The 11803-nt window shown below is 36.4% G+C and overlaps 1 protein-coding gene across 2 annotated transcripts in view; it reads left to right on the top strand.

Moving 5' to 3' along the window:
• Nucleotides 1-11803, top strand: part of adamts2a (ADAM metallopeptidase with thrombospondin type 1 motif, 2a) — a 73041-nt gene that overhangs the window by 54805 nt on the left and 6433 nt on the right. For both annotated transcript variants that reach the window (XM_079586811.1, XM_079586812.1), the window contains 8 exons: nucleotides 3972-4095; nucleotides 4236-4316; nucleotides 4645-4808; nucleotides 6108-6267; nucleotides 7058-7190; nucleotides 7312-7519; nucleotides 8560-8689; nucleotides 10242-10316. In XM_079586811.1, the coding sequence (XP_079442937.1) occupies nucleotides 3972-4095; nucleotides 4236-4316; nucleotides 4645-4808; nucleotides 6108-6267; nucleotides 7058-7190; nucleotides 7312-7519; nucleotides 8560-8689; nucleotides 10242-10316 (1075 nt within the window). The remainder of the gene's footprint in view (nucleotides 1-3971; nucleotides 4096-4235; nucleotides 4317-4644; nucleotides 4809-6107; nucleotides 6268-7057; nucleotides 7191-7311; nucleotides 7520-8559; nucleotides 8690-10241; nucleotides 10317-11803) is intronic.

Consider the following 11803-nt stretch of genomic DNA (forward strand, 5'->3'; position numbering starts at 1 on the left):
AAAAAATTTATATGCGGCCAAGATTTGGGTGCTGAGGAAAAGAAAGGGGTATATATATATATATATATATATATATATATAGAGAGAGAGAGAGAGAGAGAGAGAGAGAGAGAGAGAGAGAGAGAGAGAGAGAGAGAGAGAGAGAGAGAGAGAGAGAGAGAGAGAGAGAGAGAGAGAGAGAGAGAGAGAGAGAGAGAGAGAGAGAGAGAGAGAGAGAAATGTATAATACATCCAAAAAAAATTATTTATATCAATACCAACACTTTATAATAACTGCACGCTATTAATCATTAGTTAAGCATTAGTAAACAGTTAATTCATAATTTATAAAGCATTAATATACATTAAAAAGCAGTTTATAAATACAGCTACAATTGCTTTATTCTTGATTTATAAGCATATCTATTTGTAATTTATAAATGAAGTATAGCATTATTTACAAACCAGTTATTTAAGAGTTGTCAGTGATTCATAAGATCACTTAGAAAGTGTAAGTAAATGTAGTAAATGCAGGTAGTTATAAAGCATTTAGTAGTGGTGAGTTAACTATTTTTGTGAGCTCATCTAAAGTGAGGACTATTCATGCCTTGTAAAGCATCTACAAAGGAGATTTAAAGGCTCATTTGTCTTCTAAACAGAAAAAAAGACACAAACACAACACAGTGATACAGAACATAGAAATATTAACAGCCTTTAAATCTCCTTTGTAAATGCTTTACAGTGCATAAATAGTCCTCACTTTAGATGAGCTAACAAAAATAGTTAACTGCCACTACTAAATGCTTTATAACTACCTGAATTAACCATGAATTACAGTAGTAATACATGTTAATATAGCATTTACTAACACACTAAGTAACTATTACTATATGTCTGAATAATAAGATGTATGAATGTACATTTAAATAGTTTATTAATCATTTACATACACTTTCTAAGTAATATTATGAACCACTGACAACTCTTAAATAACTGGTTTGTAAATAATGCAGTACTTAATTTAGAAATGATAAATTGATCATTAATAACATATGAAAATATAATTATTAAACACATTATAGATATGCTTTTAAATCAAGAATAAAACATTTTTAACTGTATTTATAAACTGCTTATTATTGTCTATTAATGCTTTAATAGACAATAAATCAGCATTATTGCATGTCACTAGTGTGATGTAAAATATTTTTTATTTTTAATAATACTACTGATCATTTCTTAATGAGTGAAACCTTTTAAAGGCACAATATGTAATTTTCGCCACTAGAGGTCGCTTATTCAAAACAAAGGCGTAGCTTGATGACACCGGGATTTCGCACAATCATGGGAGTTGTTGTCTTCACCTCTACAGGCAGTGGAAAAAAATCTGATGGGACTCTGGCAGAAATCATATTCACGGATGAGCTCATTTATTAAAGATTTATTAACATTACATGAAGCTGGGTGGGCCTAAAAGCCGTTGGCCGCTGGAGCAATTCCTAATGAAAGACAAGCATGACACACAGCTCAAGAGCAGTGGAGATGCCATTATTCTGCGTCGTCGGTTTATCGTATTAGATAGATTTTAGTGTGATGAAAGTTATGGTATCATGCTACTCTGTGCGTTCACTTGGCGGCTACTCTGAGACCGTTTCTTGCGAACTGCAGTGAGCTAGATTGATATTAGGCATGTTAAAACATGGTACTTACGGTAAATCAAGAAAACAAGATTTAAACAATAAGAATAATTGTGTTGAGCTATATAACACTGATTCGTTTTCTGTTGATGAATGTATCCAAACAGTTGCTCACCTGTCTAATAAAACATAATATATTAACCCTTTATCAGTCACACTAAGAAATAAATATGCAAAAAAAATTTTTTTTATAAAATGCCGTTCCTTAGTCCACATTTAGCAACTTTTCAGTGTTTTTTTTTTTAATGACCCAATCAGGAAGCAGATACACACGTCAACCAGCCGGTTGACTTGCCCAGTTAGGGTAGTTCTCGACATGAAGTAACTAGTATTAGGCATTCATGGATTTTTTTCTTGTGTGCATCTGAAGTTGAATTTTATTTCATATAAAAACATCACAGACAGTTAAATATGTTAAAAATATCATCAATTTATTTTATAAAACATGTTCTTATTATAACTCATACAATAAAAACATTGTAAAGTGCAACAGTAAACATAATATAAATCAAGAAATGTAACAAATGTAAATACAAAACTAAATAAATAATTATGACAGCTGTCAACAATAGGCTAAATAATTTGTATACTATAAATAAATAAATAATCTCTGGTAGCAATATCTGACAAGTATGGTATAGACAAATTGACAATGTAATAAAATAGAAATATAGCACATATCTTTTGATTTGTTAGGTGATACGTAACAAAGAACTGTTTTCTGTTCAAACAACTTCTCATCCTTGAATTACTCTAAATGTGAAATTGATCAAAATACTAAAATGCAACTTGTAAATCTTTTTTTTCATATAAAAATTAATGTAGTAATAATATCAAGTAAGGGTGTGTGTATGCGTAACAGTGCAATAGTGTTAGTCAAAGGTAGATCTGGGGGGTCCATAAAATGTACGGCAGTCCATTATGTCTGAAAGAGATGGAACATAATAAACATTACTGTACAGTGTAGGGTCACAAACTGTGTCTTGAATAATCAGTGCATCAGGTAGCTACATCTATCCATAATAAATGCACAATTGTCATATTGATAAACTGTTCTCCCAACATACAGGCACATTGTGATTTATTTTAATTTGTTAAGAAAAAATTGCACATGCTAATAAATACTCTGTGTACTATGTATGACAAATCGGATAACACACAACCATGAAATGACATAACAAGAGACAGAAAATGTTGAAGTGTGACTGATAAGGTAAGTTTACTGTGCTAAATAAAGCCACAAATATCCAACCATCAATTAAATTAGTCTCATTATCTTATGTTTGTCAGATTATTGAACAGAAAATGTAATGTTTATACCCATCTAGACAGCTGTAGTTGTAGCTATTCAATGCATAACCTAGTGTTAGTCAATAAGCCTTAGCTATGATGGCTATTGCAGAAATAATGAGTAAGACTAATGGTTCATTTCGTAATATGTAAAGAGTAAACAGTATTAAATTTAGAATCTGAAGGTAAAACCACAGGCTGTATAAATAAGGGTACAATATATATAGTCTAGCAAAGAAATAGGCTGTATGATCCTGCAGGATGTATTATACTAAGTCACGATCGCGTTTCTGTGCTAATTTAGCTAGCGTCCAGTTGTTTACCCTAACTGGGCAACTCAACCGAACGAACACGCAACTTTTCTGTGGTAACAGAGAGATACATCTTATCATCACGTTTCTTCCATTCAACAAAAATATAATCATTAGGAAGTCTAGAACATGAAATCCAACCAAAAAATTCCTTACCTTAAATTTTAGCGTCACTGGCAGCCATTGCTTGAGGAGAGGTCACGACAATACACTTCCGGTTCCGATTCAGCTCGTCTCAGCAGCAAAATATTTTAGTACAACATTGCCACCCAGTGGATATGATTGTCATTACACATTCTATTCAGTGAGAGGAAGAAGAACAAACAGCTAAAAATGGGGTTTGGCGAGTTTTAATGACAGGAATTTGACCGCGAAAAAAGGTCAACCGCACGGTTACAATGCACGTTAAAGGGTTAAAGTGGCTTTGGTGTTTCCATGGTTTCTCCAAAATAAAACCAAACATTCTTGGAAACATTTGGGATAATGTAAAAAAATATTTTAATCCAAAAATTGTACATATTGTGCCTTTAACTAAAAAAAATGCCCTTGAATGAATTCCAAAGTTCCTGCGAAAAAATGTTTTATGAAATAACATTTATGTGAATCTGCTCAACTTATCTAATGTCAGCACCTAAGTTGGGGCCTACATCTCTCTCTATATTCTTGGTTCTCCTAAACCCTGCTCTCTGCACAGAAAGTGGGCTGTGACAATGTTATCGCCTCGGAGCTAGAGGACGATAAGTGTGGCGTGTGTGGAGGAGACAACTCCACCTGCAAGATTGTCAAAGGAAACTTCACCCGCAGCACAAGGAAACCAGGTGAGCTTCTGCCCTCGCTGCAGACTCCATGAGCAGGTCACTCAATGTTTTCAACCCAGATTCATTCTAAAATTTCATCATAATCAGGAAATCCTTCCATTTTCAAATCTCATTTTGGCTTTTGTGAATTTCATTCTAAGGTTTTCTGAAGATCCTGGAGATCCCTAGAGGAGCACGCCACATACAGATCCGTGAATTCAAAGGAACTCCACATATTCTAGGTAGAAGCTCATTCTCAGTAAATGGCAGTGTGATTAATTACTCCGACACTGGCCCTCATAGTGCAAGTGTCTGGCCTCCCACTGTTTGTTATTGATGGAGAGGTTTGGACTCCTCCTGGCACTGATAACATTAGGAGCTCCAGCTCAGTGGACGTGAAGCACCCTATAGCTACTTTGAAGTAATGCCTTCCAAAATTGTGATTTATAGGTACAAGAAACGCATATAAAATCAGCTTGATGAAGACTGATCCTTGTTTTTTCTCACTGGGTGCATAAATTGAACTGCATGGAGATGAGATTGTCCTAATGTTAAATTGTCCTCTGCTAGCGGTGAAGAACCAGGCCACAGATCATCTTTTCCTGAACGACGAGGGTGATTTTCCTGAGTCACGCACAGTAATCGAGAAAGGCGTGGCGTGGGAGTATGCAAACAATGATGACATGGAGACGGTCCAGACCACCGGACCACTCAAATATGGAGTTCTCATAATGGTGAGAATGAGCATTATATCAGCCAAAATGATCAAAGTAGACAACTATAAATCCAGAACGAAGCCTATAGGAAGTTCAGGGATAATAAGGGCACTAGATTTATTAGTGCATTTCTAAATACTACTAGTTGGACGGTAGTTTACCCAAAAATTATTAATCATTTACTCACCCTCATGTCATCCTCAATATACAGGTATATGATTTTCTTTGTTCAGATAAGCACAAACAAAATGTTTTGTTCCATACGACCCCAGTGGATGAATCAATTTCTTCTGAAGCGAAACAATAGGTGTGTGAGAAAAATATATAAACCATCGCTTCCGGCTAAAGGAGCTTTCACAAGTTCAGCTTAACATAATCGATTGCACAAGAAGTAACACAGAAGCACAGAGGACCACCACTTCTTGCACAAGCTTTTTAATATGTGACGCACTTACAGTACACCATGTCGAGCAACGTACCTCTCATGAACGCACGTATGACCGAAGACCGGAAGCACTGATTTATATTTTTTAAAAAGTTCAAATTATTAGTATTTCTATCATGACAACTCTTTTAGCATGGTAATGGATGTTATTATTGAAGAGATAATAAATCTGGGTTGAAATAACACCAGTGGTGAAGTCAAGGGGCTTCAGACAAAACATTACAAATGGATATGACAATGTTAATGTATTTGGTATTGGCGGAATAGATCTGCTAATCTGCTGCTGCAGAGCAAGTACACAGATTTGCTACTGCCAGTCAAGCAAACACGCTGCTATGAGAATGTAAGACATGCTGCTGCACAAATAGCATATTGCCAGTAGCAGATCTATACAGGTGGAGCTGGGGAAGGTGGAGGGTTTCAGAAGAACTCTGAAAGTACTGCAAACTGGCAGCAAACACTGACCAAATATTTAAATGTTAAGCAGCAGCTCATTGGCTGCAGATGCATAGGAACCAATCAGCTGGTGCCGTGTAGTTAACGATGTGATTGTCAGCAGGTTGCTTTAAGGACCCATCAGTCTGCGCAATCTAGAGTTTCATGACAGAACTTTGTATTTTTCTTACACACACCTATCGTTTTGCTTTAGAAAATATTAATTCATCCAGTGGGGTTATATGGATTAAGATAGTAATTTACATTGAGGATGGCATGAGGGTGAGTAAATGAAGTGAAATTCATAAAAAAATGTGGGTTAACTATCCCTAGTTGGTAAGTACAATTAAGGTTAAATCACATGAACAATAAGGCTATAAAAGTATTGCTTTTTTATAAAAGTAACATACTTCACCAATATCAAACATCTTCTCCAGGTTCAGTCTCAGAGCATTTCTAAAGTCACGCTTTCATACAAATACATCCTGCCTGAAGAACCGCTCTCATCAATGGAGAACACCTTGCCTCAGGACGACACAATTTACTTCGAGTGGGCTCTCAGGAAGTGGTCGCACTGTTCCAAGCCATGTGGCGGAGGTACACAGCAATATAGAAGAATATTTCTCATTTTCAATTCACTTTCAATAGTCTTAGAATTTAAATTGAATTGACAATGTACAAAACCGTTCAAAAGTTTGGTGTTGGTGCGATTTTTAAAAAATGTTTATTGAAATAATTATCTTGTGTAAAAATTTATTTTAAAAAATATTGTGAAAAATTATTACAATTTAAAATAACTTTTCTATTTAATAATATTTGTAAAATGTAAATGTATTCCTGTGATGGCAAAGCTGAATTTTCAACATAATTTCTCCAGTCTTCAGTGTCACATGATCCTTCAGAAATCACTGGTTTGGTGCTAAAAAAAAAAAAAACACATTTATATTATTAGCAATGTTGAAAACAGTTAATATTATTGTGGAAACCGTGATTCATTTTTATGGATTTTTTGATTAATATAAAGTATTTTAACAGCATTTATTTGTAACATTAATATTTTGTAGCAATATAAAAGTATTAGTAAAGTATTACCCTATATGATAACATATTTTTGTGTAATTCATACTGAAAAGTAAAAATATTGATTGTTTGTTATTTCATTTTACTTCCTTAAATTAAGGTTTGAATTCCAATTCTGTATTCTGTTTGGTACCTCACTTCAAATTCAATTCAAATTGAGGAAAATGTATCAAAATAATTGAATTCTCAGTTCACCTCTGAACGGGGCACAACCCCGTGATAGACACGAGCTATGATTCAAACTTGGATCAACCGTAGAAGACAGCAGCTTGTATTGTGGCGTTTTGTTTATTTTTCTGGCTTGCAGGGAAACAATACACACGTTTTGGATGCCGGAGGAAGTCGGATGGCAAAATGGTGCACCGCACACTCTGCGCCAACATACCCAAACCCCGCGCCATCAGTCGAGCTTGCAACCAGAAGGAGTGCTCAGAACCAATGTAAGCAAATGAGGTTCACCATGTGGTCATTTTCAAACCAATATCATACAATTGTGACAGATGATGGTGTAAGGATATGGGGGTTTGTGGACATTTTTGAAATGTGTATTGTGTATATCAGCTGGGTGACAGGAGAATGGGAGGAGTGCAGTAAATCATGTGGTAAGACCGGTTCTCAGACTCGACCTGTGCGCTGTGTGAGACCTGAACTGGACGGTTCATACAAAGCCATAAACGCCAAATATTGCAACGACGACCGGCCTGAAGGACGACGACCCTGCAGTCGTCACCTATGCCCCGCACAGTGGAGAACTGGACCTTGGTCTCAGGCGAGTTTGATTTCTTTTTTTCATTTAACATAGAAAAAAACTCTAGATCAATATTGGATATTTAATTGTACATGCTCTTTTCCCATATTTTTGTCACCATCTAAAGCTCAAAGTTATTCACTTGTAGCATTTAAAATTGATTTAAGTGTTTATTTTAAAATTTTCAGACAAAATAGTTTTAATAATAAATAATAATTTGAATATTGGTGTATCCCTATGAACGGCACAATAATATGTTTTTATACAATAGTTCAGGTCCATTTAAACTGTACCACCATTATTAATTATGTTAAAATAATAGTTTCCCGAAACTGAAAATTCTGTTATGATTACCTCACCCTCATGTCATTCCAAACCTCTTTAACATTATTTTTTCTATTTTTTTCTGTGGAACACAAAATATATTTTGAAGAATGTAGAATGAAACCAAGCAGTTTTGGTCACCATTGACTTCCATTGCAATAACTCTTGATCACATTATTTTACATATGCATATGATTACATATGAGATTGCTTGTTTCTGCATCTTCTTCACCTGTGTTTTGATCAGGATATTCAGTGCTCTTTCAGAAGATGTCAAAGCCGTATAACACTGAAAACACGGAAACATAGAAAGTGTTTGCCAGAGGAAGCGTTTTCTCACAAATAACGGAAAATTCTGTGTTTGGCAGGGAAACAGTTAACAAAAAACACTGAGACATTCCTTAAAATGTCTATTATGTTCCACAGAAGAAAGAAAGCCCATTTCTGGGTATATTTTAAGGGTCTCTCTTTTGAGGTTACTTTTACTTATATGCTGTGACTTTTTTTCCTTGTAATTTAGATTTTATTACTAGAATATGATAGATTACTTTTTTTATCCTAATGTACTGTAACAACCTTATTCTCAAAACATTCCCAAAACAAGCATTCTCGTAATGTCAAGACTTTATTTTCAAAATCCTTTATTATTATTTTTTTTACATAATGCAGTCTGTTTATAAGTTAATCAGTATTATTGTAACATTCTGCTATATGTCTTCATGTGTATGTATGTGCAGTGCTCAGTGACCTGTGGTAATGGGACTCAGGAGCGGCAGGTCATGTGCAGCACCCCTGATAATGCCATCGGCATCTGCATGGAAACCAAGCCTGAGAACATCAGACCATGTCTGCTGACACCGTGTTCAAGTGAGTATCCATACAGCTCCTCAGAATTCACTTAAAGGAGTAGTTCACTTTCAAATAAAAATTTCCTGATAATTTACTCACCCCCATGTCATCCAAGATGTCCAAGTCTTTCTTTCTTCAGTCAAAAAGAAATTAAGATTTTTTGTGGAAAACATTCCAGGATTTTTTGAGAAAACATTTTTCTCCATATAATGGACTTCAATGGCAACCAACGGTTTGAAGTCCAAATGTCAGTCTCAATGCAGCTTCAAAGACTCTACACGATCCCAGTGGAGAAATAAGGGTCTAATCTAGCAAAACGATCTGTCTTTTTCTAAAAATAAATAAAAATAATATACTTTTTAACCACAAATGCCCATCTTGTTAGACTGGGTAAACCCAGCCCGATCTGCCGGCGATTTGATTTCGCCCTGCAGCTCAGGCTGGAAACCTGTACATTTATCTATCCTGCTTCCTTTCCAAATTTGCGGGAACCAATCACAAACTGGCTTATCCACCTGGCGCGCTATTGGCGGGTTTTACACGATGACGATAGAGAAACGACAAATCCAATTCCTTTTAACCTCTCGACGATGCTCAATGGCTTCTTTAGTTTAGCAAACAAATCGCTCAAGTGGGTGTAAATACCACTCACTTTCATGTTTTTCTTGCACAACCTGCAAAAATCGCTCGATGCCATTGCTGCTTCTGCAAACCGCTGATCAATGCTCCAAACCAACACGTTTGTTTTGTACAAACTGGAGTTTTCGCGTCTGATTGGTTGAAGGACTATCCAATTGTGTACAGAGTCATTTGAACTATACCCGTTGATCACGCCTCTTGTGCAGTAGAAAATACAGAGCAGACTCCCCAGACTAATGTTCAATCTTAAAAGATTGAGCTTGGTCTGGTGATAGCCTGACTACCGTCTTGTACGATCTCTAAGATGCGCCACTCATTACGTCATCGCATTGGAAAGGTCACGACGCGTGACGTAGTCGGAAGTACCGACCCGGTGTTTACAAGTTTGGAGCAGGAGGACCGTTCAAAGTTATTGTATGTTGAATGACACATATTTATATGTATTTGTGTCAGTTGTTTATTGTTTAAAATGGTCCTTACATGTGCATGTCCATGATGTCTTTCACGCATGACCTTTCCAACGTGATGACGTAATGCGTGGCGCATCTCAGAGATGGAATAAGACGGGCATTTGTGGTTAAAACGTTTTTTTTTTTTTTTTTATGTATTGACCGATCGTTTCGCTATATAACACCCTTATTTCTCGACTTGGATCGTGTCGAGCCTTTGATGCTGCATTGGGACCTATGATTGAGACTGACATTCAAACCGTTGGTTGCCATTGAAGTCCATTATATGTAGAAAAATCCTGGAATGTTTTCCTCAAAAACCTTAAATTCTTTTCGACTGAAGAAAGAAAGAGATGGACATCTCGGATGACATGGGGGTGAGTAAATTATCGGGAATTTTTTATTTGAAAGTGAACTACTCCTTTAAGACTCCTTTAAAACCACAATAACCATGTTCTTAAATCCTCTCTCCCAACTCCCAGATGAAAGAGGGAACTTCCTCATCCAGTGGCTCTCCAGAGCTGACCCCGAGTTCCCAGCGCCCAAGATCTCCTCAAGTAAACGTCCCGTCTCCAGTCCTCAGCCTGCTGTGTGCTGCATGGCCGCTCTTTCCTGGACCCTGCCTCTCTCTCTTACACTATGGCTCTGTTACACTCTGCCTTGAGCGCTTTCCTGTCCCTCTCAGAGTCTTTACATTTCCTTCGTTCGAGGGAATTCTGCGGGCTGTTTCTTTCCTCTGCCCTTGTTCGCTCTGTACATGGTCTTCTGCAGGGCTGAGGGCAAAACACGGCCTAAAAGTGCAGAAGGGGGCCTTGTTTTGAGAAGCCATGATGGTTGTGCTACGTCAGGTAATATGGATATGACTGTTGTGACGACATCCAGGGTGAATCATTCAACGAACTCTATGAAACAAACTCCTGTGTGAGGGAGTTCGTCCAGTACTGAAAGTAACTGGAGCATTTCAGTCAATTTGTCAATTCAATGCGTATACAAAATGAGCATAAAGAATATATCACTAGAATGGCAATGCGAGCCATAATCGTTCTTTATTTTGACTGTTAAATGTCATGTATTTTTGTATATATTTTCTTGAAGAATGGTTTAAGAACGGAGTATATAGAAGGAATCATTAAAAGCTAATTTTATTTTTTTTCGATATGATGATGGTGCACGCTTTAACACTTGCATTTTATTTTATAAATCGGTTGCGTGCCGGCGTTTGATGTCGTATTGAAGGATAAAAAATACCTCATGCTTCTGCGTAATTAGCTTCCACTCGCATCAGACATTTTTGCCTTTTTTAAGGTTGAAGGGACAGGAATTTTTTGCATGCCCACTGAATTTCGAAAAAGAGGCAGCTAAAGAAAAGAACAGCGACGAATATGGATGTTTACAGCTAAGGGAGTGTAGACAGTTGCTGCTCCTCAGATCTTCGGTTATTTCACAGTCTCTCACGGCTGGATGATTATGAGTCTGAGGAAAGACGACGCAGACGATGTCTAAAGGCCTTTTTAAAAACTATACTGCAATTATATTAAATGATGTTGAACATTCTTAGTAACGTTAATAACATATTCAATGACTGTTATCTCTTACACCAGTAACAAAAGTAATATATTGTATTTATCTATGCGTGCGTGTGTCTGCTTTTTTTGAATGGGAATGCTTGTACTCTGAGTAACTGGAAGAAATATAACAGGGTCTAGGCTGAAAATCCTCCTTTATTTAAACACACGAGACTTCTATACAAGCTTTACAGTAAAAAGCATTAACGGTAGCATTTGTTTTCAACAGTTCTTCCAGCACGTTTCTGGAATTACATATTCAAACCACCTCACATCTGGACACATTATTGAAGTATTTAAAACTGTTTAAAGTGATATCAGATAGTGTGTTGAAGGCAGCATGTGGCCTGTAGTCAGATCTCTGCTGAATGCTGGCCTCTGTAGGTCTTATTTGTCATGGCTCTTTCATTCCAGTGTAGCATTAAATAACATTACAGTACGTGCGGTTACGTTTTGTGATTGTTTAAATGTAATTCAGG

Source organism: Phoxinus phoxinus (assembly GCF_949152265.1).
Source record: "Phoxinus phoxinus genome assembly, chromosome: 17".
NCBI lineage: Eukaryota > Metazoa > Chordata > Actinopteri > Cypriniformes > Leuciscidae > Phoxinus > Phoxinus phoxinus.